General features: G+C 41.5%; 1 protein-coding gene across 4 annotated transcripts in view; it reads left to right on the top strand.

The window, feature by feature from the left end:
* Positions 1 to 23,347, top strand: part of adcy2b (adenylate cyclase 2b (brain)) — a 124,513-nt gene that overhangs the window by 27,655 nt on the left and 73,511 nt on the right. For all 4 annotated transcript variants that reach the window (XM_041809317.1, XM_041809319.1, XM_041809318.1 and 1 more), the window contains exons 3-4: positions 11,467 to 11,628; positions 12,474 to 12,623. In XM_041809317.1, the coding sequence (XP_041665251.1) occupies positions 11,467 to 11,628; positions 12,474 to 12,623 (312 nt within the window). The remainder of the gene's footprint in view (positions 1 to 11,466; positions 11,629 to 12,473; positions 12,624 to 23,347) is intronic.

The raw sequence follows: 23,347 nt of genomic DNA, 5'->3' as shown, positions 1-23,347 counted from the left end.
TGGCCTCATCATTCTCGCTCTGTTCAAATGCAGGAAACGCTCCATGTCAACAGTGCCACCATCGAGCTACAGTTAGTCATTTCGGCCAGTGGTTCTCATCTGGCCTCTCGAAATTTTCATCTCTAAGTGTTTTTAGTAGCACATGGGCCATTTAGACTTTAAATTTAACAAAAGCTGTGATGAAAAAAGAGATAGACATATATCCTTCAAAATAAAAGCACATCATATACTTTTCTACGTATATTTTTTCCAGGCACAGATCTGTGACCTATTAAAATGGCCTCGCAACCCACTTCTGGGTCCTACCCACCAGTTGAGAACCAAGGATTTAGTCCAGTGATACTCAACATGTGGCTCATTTGTGATGATTTGTGGCTCTTTTATGTCTTAACTCGAAATATTATTCCCCCAGAAACCCTTAAAAAGGGAAAATTTGAGAAATTATCTGTTGCAAGTCACTTTAATCAGTTTGTTTACCACACTTATACAGTAGGCTTTAATTGTCAACCTTTATTTTTTGTTTGTATATTTCCATTCCCCTTATTTGCAATTTTTACCTCCGCCAAGGAGGTTATGTGGTCGGGTGGGTTTGTTTGTTTGTTTGTTTGTTTGTTTGTTTGTTTGTTAGTTTGTTTGCATCATAACTCAAAAAGTTATGGACAGATTTTGATGAAATTTTCAGGACATGTCAGAAATGGCATAAGGAGGAATATTCACCCTCTGACATGACTTTCAGTCGCCCAGTGAGACCATGGGTGAGACTGTTAGTGCATCTGTTGGCTTGGCTGGCAACGCTTCTGCCATGACAGTCCAACCATAGTGAAGCCAATGCTTTGCCTCACCATGTTTCCCCCCACCGGGTAGGGAGTAATCGGCGCCAATCGCCTTGGTGTGGAGCACACGGGAATGGATCTAGGAATTATTCCAAGGATTCCTCACTATTTGGAAATAGGGCTAATGGCAGAGGTCTTTGCTCTCCGAGTGCTTTTCTTTTTCTTTTTTGCCAACTTTTAATACATTTTTACTGCTTTAAGCTGATTTCGCCATTCTTTTTTGTCACTTCTTGCCCAATTCAGTCATTTGTCACTCAGTCTTTTGACATATTTTTGCTGTATTTTACCATTTTTATCACCTGTAACTCATTTTTTGTAAATTATCACCCATTCAAGCTGCCTTATGCATCAAACAAAACTTTTTTCCTATTTTGCCACTCTTTGCTGCTTTTAGCCCGATGTAGTCACTTTTCACTGATGTTTTTGCCACAATTTTGTAGCATTTTGACCATTTTTGTCACCCGTAAATTATTGTTTTTGGCAACTATCGCCCATTTTTGCAATTATCTGCCCTTTACAGCCATCTCTTCTACTGATTTTTTGCCACTTTTCATCCAGTTATTGTCATTTATGCCTATTTTTCCCCTTTTCAACCATTTTTGCCACTTCTTGACCATCTTTGCCACCTTTAACCTATTTTTATTGCCACGTTAACTCATTTTTTTTATTGCGACTTGTCTCCACTTAGATTGTGGCTCTTGCAAAGGTACTTTTCGACAGTTTGGCTTGTTGGTTGAGTATCACTGATTTAGGCTATGCCACCTTTATGTGAAAATGAAAAAACATACATATGTTTTAAACATTGAACTCACATCTTTTACGCTGGTATGAAAGTTTCAAGACATAAATTCACTCCAGGTCAAGGTGTCCCAGAGCTCCACTGATCCTACACTGCTGCAGGAATGGAGCTCTGTGAAGAATTTCTGCTTTGTTGTAGTTGTCCGTCCATGTCACCTTGCAAAGCTGAGGGACTGTCCAGATTCCATGTCTGTCATCATGCATATCCATCTGAATGACTGTGCCTTGTCTGACATGGACCAATCAGCCCAATATAAGAAGCATGAGGTGTTAGCTTTGGGAGTGGTTTACAACATTTTGTATTATTTAAGCCATAGTATATAGCTCTCTTTAGAATTTAAACCTCTTTTCTTAAAACAGAAAAAAAATAAGCTAAAAGTCCACAAAAGGGCAGAAAAATTAATGCAAAGTGTTTCAAACGTGGCAAAAGTGGTTAAAAAAGGACAGGAAAGGTAGTGAAATGGAATTTTAAAGTAGCAATGTGCAACAGAAATTGGCAGGGGTTAAAATGTGGCATAAAAGGGGTTAAAGTCCTCAAAATTGATGAAAAATGGCAAATATACGTGGCAACTTTGGTAAAAATAAGTTAAAATGTTGCAAATATGGGGTGGAAAAGTGTGCAAGGTAAGAAAATGCATAAAATTTATTTTAAACAAACGGCAAATGTATTTGGCAATTTTGTGTGGAAAAAAGATGTTAAAATGTGGCAAAAAGGGAAAAGTGTGCAAAATTGACAAAAATGCACAAAATTGATGAAAAATGGCACATATAAATAACAATATGGATGGATAAAGGGTTAAAATGTGGCAAAAATTGGCAAGAAGTGAGCAGTATTAAAGAAAGGGGCAAGACTGATTTAAAAAAAAAAAAAAACAGCAGCAGATGACATGGCACCTCAAACCATCACTGACTGTGGAACTGATAACACTGGACTTCAAGCACCTTGGATTCTGTGCCTCTCTGATCACCCCTGACTCTGGGACCTTGATTTCCAAATGGATTTCAGAATTTACTTTCCTCTGAAAACAAGACGTTGGACCACAGAGCATCAGTCCAGTTCTTTCTCTCCTTAGCTCAGGTGAGAAGTTTATAACATCTGTGGTTCAGGATCGGTTCCTCACCAGGATTCCTCACCAGGATTTGTCAATCCTCTGACGGCTGAGCTCATCCCTGTTGCTAGCCTCTGAGAACAGCCTGCCCTTTCAGCAGTGACCTTCTGTAGCTTACCCTCCTTGTAAAGGGTGTCAATGATGGTCCTCTGGACAAGAGCTAAGTCAGCAGTCCTCCCCATGATTGTGGTTGTGTGGGCTGAACCGTAGTATGAGAATGAAGGCTCAGGAAACCTTTGCAAATTTTCCACAATATTCTAATATTTTGAGACAGTGGAGCTTTGATTTTTATGAGCCGTAAGCCGTAATCATGAAGATTTAAACAACTGTTAGCTCAGGTGTTGCGGTAAGCTCAGATGTTTTAATTAGATTAGATGTAGCAATTAGCTTAGATTTAGCAATGAGCTCAGGTGTTGCGGTTAACTCAGATTTAGCAATTAGCTCAGGTGTAGCAGTTAGCTCAGATGTAGCAATTAGCTTAGATGTAGCAATTAGCTCAGATTTAGCAATTAGCTTAGATATAGCAATTAGCTCAGGTGTTGTGGTTAGCTCAGATGATTTAATTAGCTTAGATGTAGCAATTAGCTTAGATATAGCAACTAGCTCAGATGTAGCAGTTAGCTCAGATGTAGCATTTAGCTCAGATGTAGTAGTTAGCTCAGATGTAGCAATTAGCTTAGATGTAGCAATTAGCTCAGATGTAGCAGTTTGCTCAGATGATGTAATTAGCTCAGATGTAGCAATTAGCTCAGATGTTGTAATTAGTTTAGATGTAGCAATTAGCTCAGATGTAGCAAGTAGCTCAGATGATGTAATAAGCTCAGATGTTTTAATTAGCTCAGACATAGCAATTAGCACAGATGTAGCAATTAGCTCAGATGTTGTTGTTAGCTTAGATGTAGCAAGTAGCTCAGATGATGTAATTAGCTCAGATGTTGTAATTAGCTTAGATATAGCAATTAGCTCAGATGTAGCAATGAGCTGAAATGTTGCCGTTAGCTCAGATGTAGCAATTAGCTCAGATGTTTCAGTTAGCTTTGATGTTGTAATTAGCTGAGATGTAGCAATTGTATAGTGTCAGTTTTTGTTGTCAGAACTGGACGTTTCCTTAGAACAAGCGTGAAGAACTGAACCAGGAGCTGTTCCAGGCAGAAAGAAAGTCGCTGTGGGGTTTAGTTGTCCCGTAAGTCGGTGTACAAAGGCTGCCAGTGGAGCAGTTAGCGTGACTGTAGCTACAGAGGGAGTTTTACCAGAGCTGGACAGCGTTTCTTCATTGATAACAGCTGAGTGTTGAGTCCAGTGGGATGCAGTGGACATGTGGAACTGTGTATTTGGTGTGTCAGGTTACTTTGTGTCTGGGTTAGGAAATATGTACGTATTCCTCCTCACCATCTCTGACCTGTTCTCTTCAAAAAGTCTGCCATTTTCAAAACTTGCTTGTCTGGCCTAAATTGTTGGCGACATGACCTCACACTGCCCGCATGATTCTTGGTAGCACTGAAACATTTTGTCTTTCCCCACAAGCTACCAGAAACCATGTAGAAAATTGACAAATGAGTGCAAACAGAAGGCTCCATCCATTTTCACGTGGATGTTAAATGTTGAGCATGAAGGATCAATTAGCCTGAGCTTCTTTCACATCCTCTGCAGGCTAAAGCAAAGGCCACGGCTCTTACTAGGAAGTAGTTGTTTGAAGTTTGGGTTCTGGTCCCCTATCAAGAGTCAAGCCAGGACAAGTAACATTTTATTAGAATAGCATATTTAAAAACGGCCTTGGTTGAGTAGAGTGCTGTACAGGATTCATGTAAGGAAAGTCCTAACATGGACATCCAAGCCAAGTTGGACAGGTGCTGAGCCAGAAAACATGAAACAAACAAAAACGTCTCACACACTGCAGGGCTCCAAAGTTGAAATGATTTAATGCACAAAAATAGTGATGGTTCAAGCACTGCTGCTCTTAATCAGACAAAATTTCTGTGCACAGATTGTCACAATTTAACACCTTAGCAACAGCTCAAACATTTGTGAGTGTGTGTTTTTATTGTAACTGTTGATGGGTTATAATTTCTATATTCTTTGTTTCATAAAACCTGCTCATGTGATAACTGACATGTCTGGTCATGGGACTGGTCATGTGATTACCTTCACCTGTGAACACTCAGGCTATGCACAGGTAGCCTAATGAAGTGTTTGAGGCATCACTATTCTGGTGCAATAAATAATTTGGATTTTGGAGCCCTGCAGTGTGTGAGACATTTCTGTTTACTGAAAGCAGAATTTAAAGGGACTGGTGTGTGAGTGTGTTTGTGTTGGTACATACTTGCAAATAGTCAAAGTGACTGTGTCCCAGAATGCTGATGAGCTGCTTTAAAGTGCTAAAAGATGCAAAAAGCCAAATATTTCTGATGTGGGTATTGGAGCATGCAGATCTGTGCATCTGGGTATGTTGAGGCAAAGCTTGCGCTGACTTCTTCTGGAGCAAAGATGAGGGATTATGCATTCTGACACAGAGGGAGAAATGTCAGAGAAACCAGAGAGAGATGATGGTTACAGCTGCTATCAGCAGGTATTTGTGGGTGTGTTAGGAATCAGGCCAGGCTGCTGTGGAAATGGAGTGTGTCTGACTGTCAAGAGCAGCTGACGCACCTGTAATTGTACCGCCATTCTTAATTACAGCAGACAACCAAATAGAAAACCAAAGGCGGAGAGGAGTTCAGATCAAGAGTTTTGGTCAAGACAGAATATATATATATATATATAAATATATCAGGCCTGCTCTGACGTCAGCAGCCTTCACTTTGCTGCTGCTCTTAGCAACAGAAAGTCAGAACACCTTTCTCTCCATTATCTGGGCACAGAACTTCTTTCAGATGGAACCTGTTCAACCAAACAATCACATATTTCCATTGTTCTGTTCTTTTCAGCCTATCTCTGTTATACTATCTAATGCATCACCAAGCACTCTGTCACTACAAATAATGGAGATGCACACACACAGGAAGTAGCAGGTAAAGAGGTTATTATAGCAAGCTCTGCTTTATTTTATTCACATTTACATTCAGGTCTGCAGTAGCATGGTCGGTAACACAGACTTCATGCTGATCTTTTTGCACAATCTGAGGAAAATGATTGGAGTGCATCTTGCTCTTTATTTAACAGTTGTACTTACTCTTACTCATATTTATTGAGTTGCTATCTCATTATATATTCATACTGTGTATTATTCTATACTTGTTTTCATTGTGTATGTTGTCCATCTTTATTTTTAAGCACATTGAGACTATTCTGGTCTAAGAGATGTGCTATATGTAGAAATTTGACTGAGCTTGGCATGCACCTTTTACATTTCAGTCAAATATTCTAAATCAAGGGTTTTCAAAGTGTGTGAGAGTGAGCCTGCCCTAAGAGGAAATTATTCATTTGGTGGACCCCCACCCACATAAAGATTCAGACTGAAAAAAAGTGTAACCAAATTTTCAGATATTTATGTCTAATTTTAAATACTTTTAACATTTTCATATCTTTGGTATTTTGGTCTGCAAATGTTCTTGAACATCTGTCTTTACCAGGTAATCAGTTATTTGGTTTCAGTAATGAATTTATTGATTTATTGATTATTCTGCTCTGATAATCCTTAAAGCAGCGTTACTCAACCAAAGCGCCAAAGTGTTGAAAAATACCTCTGCAAGAGCCACAATCTAAGTGGTGAAAAGTGGAAAAAACAACTTGTAGTAGCAATTAAAGTAAGTTAAAGATGGCAAAAATGGTCAAAAAGCTGCAAAAGGGGTGAAAATGGGCAAAAATGGGGATAAAAATTGAAAACAGAGGGTGAGAAGTGACAAAAAAATGAGTAAGAAGTGGCAAAAACAAGGCAAAAAATTGAGTAAAACATGGGTAAAAAGCTGTCAAGAGTGGCAAAAATGGGCAAGAAGTAGGGAAAAATTGTATTTAATGACAAAAGGATGCTTAAATTGGCTACAAGTGGCAAAAAAATGGCAAAAAGGGCAAACATTGGAAAAAAGTGGGGAAAAAGTGGTATTTAATGACCAAAAGGTAGCTTAAATGGATTAAAAATAACAAAAATGGTTTAAAGGGGCAAAAAGTTTCCCTTTTTAAGGTTTTCTGGGGGAATAATATTTGAAAATAAGACATCAAAGAGCCACTAATAATCACAAATCACATATTAGGTACCACGGCCTTAAAGTAACGAGAAGTCTATTCATTTTGCTCCATGCACAGCAGAAGATAGCAGAATAAATCACTTTTCTGGTTTATGGTTCTGTGCCTCCCCTGAAGTTCTGTGGCGCCCCCCAGGGGAGGCCCGCCTCACACTTTGAAAACCACTGTTCTAAATCATTGCATATCACAGCCTGCAAAGATGAACCTCTGGTTTTTAGCAGATCTAATTCCCTCCAAGCTGTCAGTGTTGATAGATTCCTGTTTTTAGACTGACTCTTTGAACCTGAAAAGCAGAGGAAATAAACAGACAGGCAGGAAGGTCAGAGTTCATCTTGTGTCTCAGTTGAAACGATGACCAGTTCACGCTGGTCACCACCACAACAGGAAGGGCTGGACGGACAGCAGGGGAAGTGGACAGGGCCAAGGCAAGAGGTCCAGTCACAAGGTATCTAGGAGCGGGACGGTAGGAAATAGACCTCTGGGACAACAGACAGATATTCTACTGTCAGAGCAGGTGGGGAGTGGACTGGAAAAGAGGACTGATAATTAACAGGACAAAAACCACCACTTTAAAACCTTTAATACCACACACAGCCTTTTCCTCTCACTTTCAAATACAGATGTTCAGGTTGAACTTGAGCCCTTTCTCACGTCCTGAAGCTGTGCTCAGTTTGAGGTAGTAAATCATATTTCTGTAGTTTTGCACTGCTGAATGAGCAGCCCACTCATTTGTCTAATCAAAGTCTCTGGTGAGATTTAAGCAGACAGTTATGTCATCTGTATTTGGGCATTTGCTGTTAGTTTTTGGCATTACTACAGTCCTTTTTTGAAACTCAGTTCAGAACTGGTTGATATCTGAAGCTTTTTCTATTTGTAGTTTTGTGAAAGAATTATTATAAAATAGTTAAAGCGTCTAAGGCAGTGGTACTCTCAGGCTGCATGTGGCTTTTCAGTGACCAGTTGCAGATCTTTTAGGGCTTACTTTGGGGAAAAAACTCCTAAAAACCTTTATGAAGGTAAACACTGTCATCAGTAAAGATTCATTGTAGGTCGCAATAAATCTGTTTTCCACACAAAGAAGACAGGCTTTAACCCTTTACTCACTGCGTTTTGTATGTCAGGAGTTTTATTACCGTAACTCTGTGAAAGTTTGTCCAATCAGAAAAATTCCAACGGTGATGGAAAGCTGAGAACTGTGGGCATGCGGACATATATGGTTCATTACAGTACCCGCAACCATATGATGTAGGCATTCATAGCAAAACACCAGAAGTATCGCAAGACCGCTACATGAATTCTCAACACTGTAACTCCTTGAAAGTTTGCTCAATCTAAAAAATTCCTACGCTGACAGAGAGCTGAGAATCTGTGCTTTCCGGCAATATATGATGTGTGGTATATATATTATGGTAATGTCGAGCAGCACAGCGAAAACAGCAGCTTTGGCAGAAGACGAGTGAGAAAGGAGAGTGAAGGAAGAGAGTAAAAAAAATAGTGTTTGATAGTGGCATTTGTGCGTGTCTGTCATGTGCAATAACGACATGTTACTGAGAATGTTGAGAATGCATTTTTCCACATTTATTTGCACTAATTGTGGCCTATGTATATAGTTATCTTTTGCACACCCAGAGTCCTAGACTCAAAAAATGACGGGTGATTGTTCTAAACATGTATAAGTTCACATTTCAAATGTCAAATCAAAACTTCATGAGCAATAACAAAATTCCTTCTCATAAAAGCCTTGAAAAACAAATCCATTTTTGTGTTTTTCTTCTTTTAAACTGCTGACAATTCCATATAATGTGCAATAATCATTAACCAGATGTTGAAAAGTCAAGTTCAAGTACTCCTGGGAAAAGGGACCAAAGCTCTCAGACTTAGAGCATTTCCTGACTATTTTACAGCCATAATAACAAAATATGTCCAAATCGCCATTTTTAGACTCAGTAGGTAAAGGGTTAACTACCAAATTTAAATGAAAACTTTCATTTTTCTAAATCCGTATTTACAGACAGGTGTAGAGAAAGTCGGACAGTGTTGAGTCTCTAAAGTAAGCTTATTCATTTAGCTGTGCTGTCTTGTATTGAAGTTTCCTATTATCCCGTTTCAACAGTTTTTTCTGGTCACTTCCTGCCAATGCTCTCACTCTCATATTGTATGATGATTATGCCGATACGTGTCATCATCAACGAGGCCAACACAGAGATCACATGTTGAGATACAGTAATATCTAGTGAAACTTGTCCAGATGTGGCTGTTTTTTATCTTTAATGCAATAATGATTATTAATACTGTCAAAAAAATAGAAACATAAATCCAAAGCTACTAAATGAGGCAGGGCTGAACGATGTGTCTGGGAGAGCTGCAGGTGTGAGGCAGGGCTGGTTTTAGTCATTTGGAGGTCCAGGGCAGAGACAGGTATGAGGCCCCTCCACCTTTAGCTAAAGAATTAATAATGAGTGGAAAAACAGCTGGAAAGCATCTCTTCTATAGCAATAAAGCCAAAGGAACTACAGTAAATGCCCCAATGTGGGGTGAAAATACCTAAATAGCCAACCATAATTCATCAGCTCTTTAAAAAGCATCTTATAGCTTAAACTCAGCACATTCTAATATCTTATAAAATCTTTAAATCTTTACTTAATGCTGGACAAAGACTTCAAAATCACCACTTCTCAGGGGATTAAAAACACATCTTTAAACATTCAGTTGGAGGGGAGAGTTACGCTTCACAAGTTGTTGACCCAATGTCAGCGATAACAAGAATAAATAAACTTAGCACAAAAGTAAGGAAATTTGTGGTTGGTAGAATATTTCTTTGTTGTAACAATGATTATTGGCAGTAAATCTTATACTGTTGGAAAGCCTGTTTATTTCCCTTTTAAATGATGCCACATCTGTAAGGATCATGCATTTGTGGGATGAGCAGCAGAGCTGAGTATGTGGGTTGCACCCATGAAAAATTTGCCAAATCTTCTCTGCCAAACAGCTTATTTTGCCGCCATTGACTCTTGTTTTGAGCTTCTGGTACCCACAGGTGCAGCACCTGTGAGCAACATAACCATACCGGCCGCGTGGTGATAAATGCTGATTGAAGAATGGGATGCCATCCCACCGCAGTGTGTGACCAGGCTGGTGACCAGCATGAGGAGGAGGAGCCAGGCTGCTGTGGCTGTGTATGGTTCTTCCACACCCTACTGAGGCTCCTTTTTGTTAAATGAATAAACTGTTAAATTGCCATAATGTCTTGTTTCTTCGCAACCCACATACTCAGCTCTGCTGCTCATCCCACAAATACATGATCCTTACAAATGTGGAATCATTTAAAAGGGTAATAAACAGGATTCCAATGGTATAAAATTTACTGCCAAGAAGCATTGTTACAACAAAGAAATAATCTACCAAACACAAATTTTCTTACTTTTTGTGCTAAGTAATCTGACACTATACAGCCAGGCTATTCAGTTGGAGGCCCTGGGGCCAGATCAGGCCCCTGAGGTCATTTTTAGGGGCCCTTCGAGTAGACTACTAATACTTATAAAATGGCCCACACATTTTTCAGTCAGCATACATTTAATATATTTGTGCAATGATTTGTCACATTAATCCCCTGATTTATTTGTCCCAGGATTCCCAACTCATGGTGCTGCAAGTTATCCATATTTATACAAATCTTACCGTTCCTGCCTAAAACATGGCCCTGCTCTCCTCCATGGGGTCTTGGTGCACACATTTCAGCACCTGTATCCATGTTCTTGCTTTGCATGTAAGCCACACAATGTTTCTCTTTCTACTCAAAAGAAAAAGACTAAAAGCTGATGCAGAGAAAATGCACTTCAAGTACAAATAGATGGAGAAGTATACATTTATATCTGTTTGTGCGAGAGCTGTGCTCACTCTGTAATAAGTGCACACTGGTGTGCAAGATGTACAATTTCAGAAGGCATTTCAAAAGAACTCTAACTTTGGTACTGCTATTTTCACTTTGCCTCAGTGTGCGGTGAGAAGAATTTGGGGCCACCTCATATTATGAGCAAGTATGTTCACCATTTTACAGCCTTGTACAGAATGGGAAACTACTAAATTACCATCACTAGCAGTGGTATGAAAAGAAGAAGCCATTTACACATACAGACTGTGCAAGCATGCTTGCCTCAGTTAAGGAGGAGAGAATCCAAAACACTTAGAATTAATTCTTAGAAATGCCCATGGATATGTTGTGCTGTGTCTCTCTGGTCCTTCTTTGGGAACCTCTCTAAGGAACTGGCCCTCATCTAAAACTAACTGAATATTCCTGCTATACAGACATGTTTATGTAGCCTATTACAGCCCATTTAATCTCACACCTATCCACCAGTTCACTGTTTCATTTCATCCTGGTTTGGCCTGTGGCTCTTGCTAAAGTATTATGTGGCTCTTTGGTGGAACACGGTTCAGTTTCACTGCACTTTGGTATCTAGCAGAGGTTTTCAGAAATATTTAATAACATCAAAACAAAGATCAGATAGTTACTGCTTCTGTAACATGATTGTGTTTCCTGTTTGCAGGTCTCCTTTTTCCTCTTTATTGTGTTTGTGGTCTACACCATGCTGCCCTTCTCCATGAAAGGGGCCATTATTGCCAGCGCCATCACCTGCTCCTCACATACCGTCACTCTGACCGTCTGCCTGGCTTTCACCGTTACAGAACTGGAACCTCTGGTCTGGCAGGTGAGACTTAAATCAACCATGTTGAACCTCGAAGGTTTCAATGCACGCCGCTCAAAAGAAAACTGTTGAAACCTACGGTTTACACACTCTTTGAGCTTTCCTGTTTGGCCCAAAACTCCTGAATTACTGCTTTACTTCTCTTTGGGAAGCACATGGGTTAACTTGACAATCTGGTAAAGGCTGTTCCATGCATGGTTAAAATGATGAGGTCTAATATTTTAATAGGGTCTGGGCTGTTAAACAGTGTGCCATCATGGCACAGCACAATCACTAAAGCCTCCAGAGTCAGATGAGCTGCATTAAATATACTCAGAATGAGCTATTTTAACAGCGGCTCTGAGTAAACTGACTCCTGATGGACTGGCTCAGTACATTCTCAGCACAAAACACAAAGCTGACATTGCTTTTGAAAGCAGCGATTACTAACACCACAGTTGAAAGGTTGAGGAGAGCATCTGCTCTGCACAATAAAGATACAAACTTACTGGAACTACAGTCTTTCTAATCATCCTTTCAAGCAAACACTCCGATAACTCTTCATCCCAATAGTTTCTCTTCACACACACACCAGTACAGTGGAACAGCATAGTAACAATAAACATGGTAACAAAAAAGAGGGCAGCCTATTGACATGCATGATTACATTTTAAAGAGCCTGAAGTTGACATAGTGGCGGAAAGGCTCGATCGAAGTGTATGCTCTCTCTGCTTTTACGAGGCAATAATGTAGGCGTAAAGGGAAGAAGGCAGATAGCAGGAGTATTACATGTTGAACACATCTGGAACGTGCGTCACATCCTGGTAATATTTTCATGCCTCGTTCTCTGTTTGCATATGTGGTGGCAGATTTTAGCCAATGTGATTATCTTCACCTGTGGCAACCTGGCCGGGGCTTACCACAAACACCTGATGGACCTGGCACTCAAACAGACCTACCAGGACACCTGCAACTGCATCAAGTCTCCCATTAAACTTGAGTTTGAAAAGCACCAACAGGTATGCACACAAGAGTGTGATTTTAGTTTATTTCTCTTCATTTAGGCTGCACCCCTATACATAATTACCTCATTAACTAATACTCCTGCAGCTTTTAACTGCTATTCACCTCTGCATTCCCAGTACATCTGTATTTTTTACTGCGCAACAGAAATGCGGGCAAGCCATTAGAAAAAGTCTGTCCCCTTACTGAGCCATGCTCTTTTAAATGAACAAGAACAAACAGTCCTCAGTTATTTCCTCTGGAAACTTTTACAGCAATCCGCAATGACACGCTCCTTCAACTGAGTCCCTGACTTTTTATGTAGCACTACATTAAAGTTGCTCCCTTTAAAAGTACATTTAACTATGAAATACTTTAAAATTTGACTGACTGACTGACTGATTAACTGACTGACTGACTGCCTGATTGATTAACTGACTGACTCACTGACTAACTGAGTAAATGTTTGACTGAATAACTGTCTGACTGACTTACTGACTGACAGCCTGTCTTAATGTCTGAGTAACTGACTGACTGACTGTCTGAATGTCTGAGTAACTGACTGGTTGAATGTCTCACTGACTGACTGACTGACTTACTGACTGACCGACCGACCGACTGACTGTCTGAATGTCTGAGTATCTGACTGACTGACTGTCTGACTGACTGGCTGACCGACCCACCGACTGACCCACCGACTGACCAACTGACTGACAGTCTGAGTAACTGACTGACTGACTGAGTAACTGACTGACTGAGTAACTGACTGACTGACTGACTGACTGACTGACTGTCTGAATATCTGAGTAACTGAATGACTGACTGTCTGACTGACTGGCTGACCGACCCACCGACTGACCCACCGACTGACCAACTGACTGACAGTCTGAGTAACTGACTGACTGACTGAGTAACTGACTGACTGAGTAACTGACTGACTGACTGACTGAGTGACTGACTGACTGAGTAACTGACTGACTGACTTAGTAACTGACTGACTGAGTAACTGACTGACTGACTGACTGATTAACTGACTGACTGACTGCCTGATTGATTAACTGACTGACTCACTGACTAACTGAGTAAATGTTTGACTGAATAACTGTCTGACTGACTTACTGACTGACAGCCTGTCTTAATGTCTGAGTAACTGACTGACTGACTGTCTGAATGTCTGAGTAACTGACTGGTTGAATGTCTCACTGACTGACTGACTGACTTACTGACTGACCGACCGACCGACTGACTGTCTGAATGTCTGAGTATCTGACTGACTGACTGTCTGACTGACTGGCTGACCGACCCACCGACTGACCCACCGACTGACCAACTGACTGACAGTCTGAGTAACTGACTGACTGACTTAGTAACTGACTGACTGAGTAACTGACTGACTGACTGACTGAATGTCTGAGTAACTGACTGGTTGAATGTCTCACTGACTGACTGACTGACTGACTGTCTGAATATCTGAGTAACTGAATGACTGACTGTCTGACTGACTGGCTGACCGACCCACCGACTGACCCACCGACTGACCAACTGACTGACAGTCTGAGTAACTGACTGACTGACTTAGTAACTGACTGACTGAGTAACTGACTGACTGACTGACTGAGTAACTGAGTGACTGAGTAACTGAGTGACTGACTGATTAACTGACTGACTGATTAACTGACTGACTGACTGAGTAACTGACTGACTGAGTAACTGACTGACTGACTGAGTAATTGACTGACTGACTGGCTGAGTAACTGACTGACTGAGTAACTGACTGACTGACTGATTAACTGTATGAGTAACTGACCGACTGAGTAACTGACTGACTGACTAACTGAGTAACTGACTGACTGACTGAGTAACTGACTGACTGACTGAGTAACTGACTGAGTAACTGACTGACAGAATGACTGACTGACTGACTGACTGACTGATTAGCTGACTGACTGACTGGCTGACTGACTGACTGGCTGAATGACTGACTGATTAACTGACTGACTGACTGACTGAGTAACTGACTGACTGACAGACTGACTGACTGACAGAATGACTGACTGATTAACTGACTGACTGACTGAGTAACTGACTGACTGACAGACTAACTGATTGACTGAGCAACTGAGTGACTGACTGATTAACTGACTGACTGAGTAACTGACCGACTGAGTAACTGACTGACTGACTAACTGAGTAACTGACTAACTGACTGAGTAACTGACTGACTGACTGACTGACTGAGTAACTGACTGACTGAGTAACTGACTGAGTAACTGACCGACTGAGTAACTGACTGACTGACTAACTGAGTAACTGACTGAGTAACTGACTGACTGACTGACTGACTGACCGACTGACTGACTGAGTAACTGACCGACTGAGTAACTGACTGACTGACTAACTGAGTAACTGACTGAGTAACTGACTGACTGACTGACTGACTGAGTAACTGACCGACTGAGTAACTGACTGACTGACTAACTGAGTAACTGACTGAGTGACTGAGTAACTGACCGACTGAGTAACTGACTGACTGACTGAGTAACTGACTGACTGACTGACTGACTGACTGATTAACTGACTGAGTGACTGACTGACTGACTGGCTGACTGACTGACAGAATGACTGACTGATTAACTGACTGACTGACTGACTGACTGAGTAACTGACTGACTGAGTAACTGACTGAGTAACTGACTGACTGACTGACTGACAGACTGAGTAACTGACTGACTGAGTAACTGACTGATTAACTGACTGAATAACTGACTGGCTGAGTTACTGAGTAACTGACTGATTACCTGACAGAATGACTGGCTGATTAACTGACCGACTGACTGACTGACTGACTAAGTAACAGACTGACTGAGTAACTGACTGACTGACTGACTGACTGTCTGAGTAACTGACTGACTAACTGACTGACTGAGTAACTGACTGACTGACTAACTGAGTAACTGACTAAGTAACAGACTGACTGAGTAACTGACTGACTGACTGACTGACTGACTGAATGAGTGACTGTCTGACTGACTGATTAACTGACTGACTGACTGACTGAGTAACTTACTGACTGACTGAGTAACTGACTGACTGACTGAGTAACTGACTGACTGACTGAGTAACTGACTGACTGACTGACTGAGTAACTGACTGGCTGAGTAACTGACTGACTGACTGACTGACTGATTAACTGACTGACTGACTGACTGAGTAACTGACTGATTAACTGACTGGCTGAGTAACTGACTGATTATCTGAGTAACTGACTGACTGAGTAACTGACTGACTGAGTAACTGACTGATTACCTGACTGACTGAGTGACTGACTGACTGATTGACTGACTGACTGACTGACTGAGTAACTGACTGACTGACTGAGTAACTGACTGACTGACTGAGTAGCTGACTGAGTAACTGACTGACTGACTGACTAACTGACTGACTGACTGAGTAACTGACTGACTGACTGACTGACTGACTGAGTAACTGAGTGACCGAGTAACTGACTGATTAACTGACTGATTAACTGACTGACTGAGTAACTGACTGACTGACTGACTGACTGACTGACTGACTGTCTGAATATCTGAGTAACTGAATGACTGACTGTCTGACTGACTGGCTGACCGACCCACCGACTGACCCACCGACTGACCAACTGACTGACAGTCTGAGTAACTGACTGACTGACTGAGTAACTGACTGACTGAGTAACTGACTGACTGACTGACTGACTGAGTGACTGACTGACTGAGTAACTGACTGACTGACTTAGTAACTGACTGACTGAGTAACTGACTGACTGACTGACTGAGTAACTGAGTGACTGAGTAACTGAGTGACTGACTGATTAACTGACTGACTGATTAACTGACTGACTGACTGAGTAACTGACTGACTGACTGAGTAATTGACTGACTGACTGGCTGAGTAACTGACTGACTGAGTAACTGACTGACTGACTGATTAACTGTATGAGTAACTGACCGACTGAGTAACTGACTGACTGACTAACTGAGTAACTGACTGACTGACTGAGTAACTGACTGACTGAGTAACTGACTGAGTAACTGACTGACAGAATGACTGACTGACTGACTGACTGACTGACTGATTAGCTGACTGACTGACTGGCTGACTGACTGACTGGCTGAATGACTGACTGATTAACTGACTGACTGACTGACTGAGTAACTGACTGACTGACAGACTGACTGACTGACAGAATGACTGACTGATTAACTGACTGACTGACTGAGTAACTGACTGACTGCAGACTAACTGATTGACTGAGCAACTGAGTGACTGACTGATTAACTGACTGACTGAGTAACTGACCGACTGAGTAACTGACTGACTGACTAACTGAGTAACTGACTAACTGACTGAGTAACTGACTGACTGACTGACTGACTGACTGACTGAGTAACTGACTGACTGAGTAACTGACTGAGTAACTGACCGACTGAGTAACTGACTGACTGACTAACTGAGTAACTGACTGAGTAACTGACTGACTGACTGACTGACTGACTGACTGACTGACTGAGTAACTGACTGACTGAGTAACTGACTGACTGACTAACTGAGTAACTGACTGAGTAACTGACTGACTGACTGACTGACTGAGTAACTGACCGACTGAGTAACTGACTGACTGACTAACTGAGTAACTGACTGAGTGACTGAGTAACTGACTGACTGAGTAACTGACTGACTGACTGAGTAACTGACTGACTGACTGACTGACTGATTAACTGACTGAGTGACTGACTGACTGACTGGCTGACTGACTGACAGAATGACTGACTGATTAACTGACTGACTGACTGACTGACTGAGTAACTGACTGACTGAGTAACTGACTGAGTAACTGACTGACTGACTGACTGACAGACTGAGTAACTGACTGACTGAGTAACTGACTGATTAACTGACTGAATAACTGACTGGCTGAGTTACTGAGTAACTGACTGATTACCTGACAGAATGACTGGCTGATTAACTGACCGACTGACTGACTGACTGACTAAGTAACAGACTGACTGAGTAACTGACTGACTGACTGACTGACTGTCTGAGTAACTGACTGACTAACTGACTGACTGAGTAACTGACTGACTGACTAACTGAGTAACTGACTAAGTAACAGACTGACTGAGTAACTGACTGACTGACTGACTGACTGACTGATTGATTAACTGACTGACTGACTGACTGACTGGCTGACTGACTGACTGACAGAATGACTGACTGATTAACTGACTGACTGACTGACTGAGTAACTTACTGACAGAGTAACTGACTGAGTAACTGACTGACTGACTGAGTAACTGACTGACTGACTGAGTAACTGACTGACTGACTGACTGAGTAACTGACTGACTGACTGACTGACTGATTAACTGACTGACTGACTGACTGAGTAACTGACTGATTAACTGACTGGCTGAGTAACTGACTGATTATCTGAGTAACTGACTGACTGAGTAACTGACTGACTGAGTAACTGACTGATTACCTGACTGACTGAGTGACTGACTGACTGATTGACTGACTGACTGACTGAGTAACTGACTGACTGACTGAGTAACTGACTGAGTAACTGACTGACTGACTGAGTAACTGACTGACTGACTGAGTAACTGACTGACTGACTGAGTAACTGACTGACTGACTGACTGACTGACTGAGTAACTGACTGACCGAGTAACTGACTGATTAACTGACTGATTAACTGACTGTCTGAGTAACTGACTGACTGACTGACTGACTGACTGACAGAATGATTGGCTGACTGACTGACTGACTTACTGGCTGACTGACTGACTGTCTGAATGTCTGAGTAACTGAATGACTGACTGTCTGACTGACTGGCTGACCCACCGACCGACTGACCCACCGACCGACCAACAGACTGACGGTCTGAGTTACTAACTGACTGACTGACTTACTGACTGACTGAGTACCTGACTGACTGACTGACTGTCTGAGTAACTGACTGACTGTGTAACTGACTGACTGACTGAGTAACCGACTGACTGAGTAACTGACTGACTGAGTAGCTGACTGAGTAACTGACTGACTGAGTAACTGACTGACTGAGTAACTGACTGAGTAACTGACTGACTGAGTAACTGACCGACTGAGTAACTGACTGACTGAGTAACTGACTGATTACCTGACTGAATGAGTGACTGACTGACTGATTGACTGACTGACTGAGTAACTGACTGACTGACTGAGTAACTGACTGACTGACTGACTGAGTAACTGACTGACTGAGTAACTGAGTGACTGACTGATTAACTGACTGACTGAGTAACTGACCGACTGAGTAACTGACTGATTACCTGACTGACTGATTAACTGACTGACTGACTGACTGACTGACTGAGTAACTGACTGACTGACTGAGTAACTGACTGACTGACTGAGTAACTGACTGAGTAACTGACTGACTGACTGACTGACTGACTGAGTAACTGACTGGCTGAGTAACTGACTGACTGACTGACTGACTGACAGAATGACTGGCTGATTAACTGACTGACCTACTGACTGACTGACTGACTGACTGACTGATTGACTGACTGAGTAACTGACTGACTGAGTAACTGACTGATTAACTGACTGAATAACTGACTGGCTGAGTAACTGACTGACTGACTGACTGACTGACTGACTGACTGACTGAGTAACTGACTGACTGACTGAGTAACTGAATGACTGACTGAGTAACTGACTGACTGACTGAGTAACTGACTGACTGACTGGCTGAGTAACTGACTGACTGACTGACTGACTGACTGACTGACTGACTGAGTAACTGACTGACTGACTGAGTAACTGACTGACTGACTGAGTAACTGACTGAGTAACTGACTGACTGACTGATTGACTGAGTAACTGACTGACTGAGTAACTGACTGATTAACTGACTGAATAACTGACTGGCTGAGTAACTGACTGACTGACTGACTGACTGACTGACAGAATGACTGGCTGATTAACTGACTGACCTACTGACTGTCTGAGTAACTGACTGAGTAACTGACTGACTGACTGACTGATTGACTGACTGAGTAACTGACATAGTTGTCCTGTGGGCGGGGTTTGGTTATAGCTGTTGATAATGGTTTGCTCCACTGCTGTGATTAGCTTGGGCGTGGCTTTAGCAGTGCTGTTTTAGTACCATTCACGTACTGTTTTACTAGAACCGGAGAACATTTCTGGATGAAGCTTTTCATGTTGTGAAAGATGTTTTTGCTCCTCTGCTCACCTGCTTCAGCAGGAGTGTGTGATCATTACAGGAAAACGGTAACTTCTAGTGTGAATGGCTGCTAGTAGAGCGATTAGCTCAGAATTAGCCACAGTGACACTTTGGTCAGGACTGAACAGCATTTATCTTTAAAACAAACGCTGAGGGCAACATGGAAAGCTCTCGTGACAGAAAGATGTTGGCGCTCTTCTGCCAACCTGCTTCGGCATGAGTATGTGATAGCTACAGGGAAAGAGTTAGTGTTTGTGAGTGCTTGTATACAAGTGAAGTGATCAGCTCGGACTTAGCCACTGAGTCAGTTTTGTCAGAACTGGACGTCTCTTTATTAAAACAAGGGCAGAGAGCAACACTAGAAGTTTTTGCTCTTCGCCTGCTCTATTTCTACACCATCGTAGTTTTCCTGGTGTATCCTGGGGCTGAAGCTGCGGTAGCCGTTAGCTCGGATGTAGCTGAAGGAAAGCGGCAGTTTAATCAGACCTTGACTACATTTCTTTTTTAAACAAGCGCTGAGAGTCACACAGAAAATTTGTCTTGCCACTGAAGTTGTTTTTGCACGTCTCCCGCGCGGCCTTGGCATCAATTTTACATGAAGCTCCGCTCTTTACAATGTAAGGCATCAGCAAAAATGATGAATCCTTCCTTTTTTTTTTTAGATTTTCAGCAAATTATAGCAATACCACACTAATACTGCTAGCCTTGAGTTTTTAGGTCAAGATTATTGTGATGTGAAATTTTAATATCATCATATCTCTAGTTAAAAATGTTCCTGTTGAGTTGTTGGTGACCATGGCCTTCCTGGGTTTAGTGCTATGCTTTCTTTCACAGTCACACTGGCTTCCTGATGTTACGCCATTGTACCTCAGGGGCAGAGAGCTACCTTTGATTAAGCTGGCCAGCACAGGCTAATGGGGACTGGCTACAGCTGCTAATGATTGAGTTTCCATAGTGTGAGACTTCCTTTCAAAAATTCTGGCAAATTGCATGAATAATATGTCACTTTGGAAGGCAGAGGAAAAGCTAAACATTTGACACACCTACAAGGAGAAATAGAGAGCACAATAAATTATGCATTACTGTTTACACTACTCATGGCAGCTTCCAAATTTGAAGCTGATAACTAGAGGCGTCTGTCTATAAAACACACAAGCTTTGTCATAATAATCCCAGCCTGTAAACAGACACGGCTCCAGGACTCCAGTTTTGATTGGGCCCACGTAATGTTGGCTGGGTCTGTTTACATAAGAAGGTAAAACTGTTTTCCCTTCTTATTCCATACTTTGAAAAACTTTATTAAGATGTTTCACTAAAACATTTAGGAGACAGCATTTTGTCTGTTGACACCACGGCGTAAAACATACTGCCCTACTTTCTCAATGCAGAACAACTGATTAATAAAAGTAATCCATTCATCAACCCATTGTCTATACAGCTTATCCCTGATATAAGTAAAAGTTTTATTTTTACTATGAATGGTTCTAAACCACACATTCTTTTAAAACACTGTCTTTCACATTTGAGTAAACCTATCTGATGACTTAAAATATAATTGTATGTTTGTATTGATAGGGGAGGGAAAGAACTATTGATGGGTGAGCAATGTTGACTTCAGGGCTGGTCCCAGTCTATATCGTCCCTGAGCAGTTTTCATCTGGGGACTCCCCACCACCACCTCAGCATTATCAATATTACTGATTGCTGCCAATCAGCACTTTCAATACCTTTCAATATCTGCAGCAGAGGAAAGCTTTCCTTTAAAGAAGCAGAGCTTGAATTGTTGTTTTCATTTATTCAAAACAACACTATAAAAAACTAGATTTAAACAAACACAACATTTACAGTGCCTGTAAAAAGTATTCACCCCTTCCATGTTTTACGCAAATACACCGCATTCCAAATTATTATGAAAATGACATTTCTTCTGATGTTCCTGAGTTGTCGATGCAAATTTTCAAGTCATCAGCTGTTAGAGCATAATTCAAATTTGAGTAAACAAACCCCCAAACCTGATAATGCTTTTTTTAAAATAAAACAACTCAGAATGCACTGTTCCACATTATTATGCACAACAGAGTTTCAGAACATTTTATAGGTTGTAAAGAACTGAAAATGGTCATGTGTTGAATCTGCAGCATCAGGAGGTCATATTTACTGAAATCAAAGCTATTTCAATCAAAAACATCTTAACAGGCCAAGTTCCATGTTAACATAGGAGCCCTTCTCTGATATCTCCTTCACTATTCTTGCATCCATTGAACTTGTGAGTTTTTGGAGAGTTTCTGCTTGAATTTCTCTGCAGGATGTCAGAATATCCTCCCAGAGCTGCTGTTTTGATGTGAACTGCCTCCCACCTTCATAGATCTTTAGCTTGAGGATGCTCCAAAGGTTCTCAGTAGGGTTAAAGGTCAGGAGAGGATGGGGGCCACACCATGAGTTTCTCTCCTTTAATGCCCATAGCAGCCAATAACACAGAGGGATTCTTTGCTGCATGAGATGGTGCATTGTCATGCATGAAGATAATTTTGCTACAGAAGGCACTGTTCTTCTTTTTGTACCATGGAAGAAAGTGGTCAGTCAGAAACTCTATATAGTTTGCCGAGGTCATTTTCACACCTTCAGGGACCCTAAAGGGGCCTACCATCTCTCTCCCAATGTTTCTGGCCCAAAACATGACTCCACCCCCTCCTTGCTGACATCACAGCCTCGTTGGGACATGGTGGCCATCCACCAACCATCCACTACTCCTCCATCTGGACCATCCAGGGTTGCACGGCACTCATCAGTCAACAAGACTGTTTGAAAATGAGTCTTCATGTATTTCTGGGCCCACTGCAACCGTTTCTGCTTGTGAGCATTGGTTAGGGGGGGCTGAATAGTAGGTTTATACACGACTGCAAGCCTCTGGAGGATCCCACACCTTGAGGTTGGTGGGACTCCAGAGGCACCAGCAGCTTCAAATACCTGTTTGCTGCTTTGTAATGGCATTTTAGCATCTGCTCTCTTAATCTGATGAATTTGTCTGTCAGAAACCTTCCTCATTATGCCTTTATCTGCACGAACCCGTCTGTGCTCTGAATCAGACACAAATTTCTTCACAGTACGATGATCACCATTAATCTTTCATGAAATATCGAATGTTTTCATTCCTTGTCCAAGGCATTGTTCTATTTGAGGCTTTTCATCAGCAGAGATTCTTTCTCTTTCTCATATTGCTGAAACCTGTGGCCTGCTTAATAATGTGGAATGTCCTTCTTAAGTAGTTTTCCTTTAATTGGGCTCACCTGGCAAACTAATGATCACAGGTGTGAGAGATTGATTTCAGTGATCTACAGAGCCCTGAGACACAACACTATCCATGAGTTTAACTGAAAAACAATGAATTGAATGTTTATGACACTAAAATGCAATATGCATAATAATGTGGAACGCTGTGTACACTCCTGATCAACATTTTAAGGCCAG

Source organism: Cheilinus undulatus, linkage group 16 (assembly GCF_018320785.1).
Source record: "Cheilinus undulatus linkage group 16, ASM1832078v1, whole genome shotgun sequence".
NCBI classification, from domain to species: Eukaryota; Metazoa; Chordata; class Actinopteri; order Labriformes; family Labridae; genus Cheilinus; species Cheilinus undulatus.
Note: the sequence above shows the minus strand (reverse complement) of the source record. Positions and strands in the feature narration are given on the sequence as shown.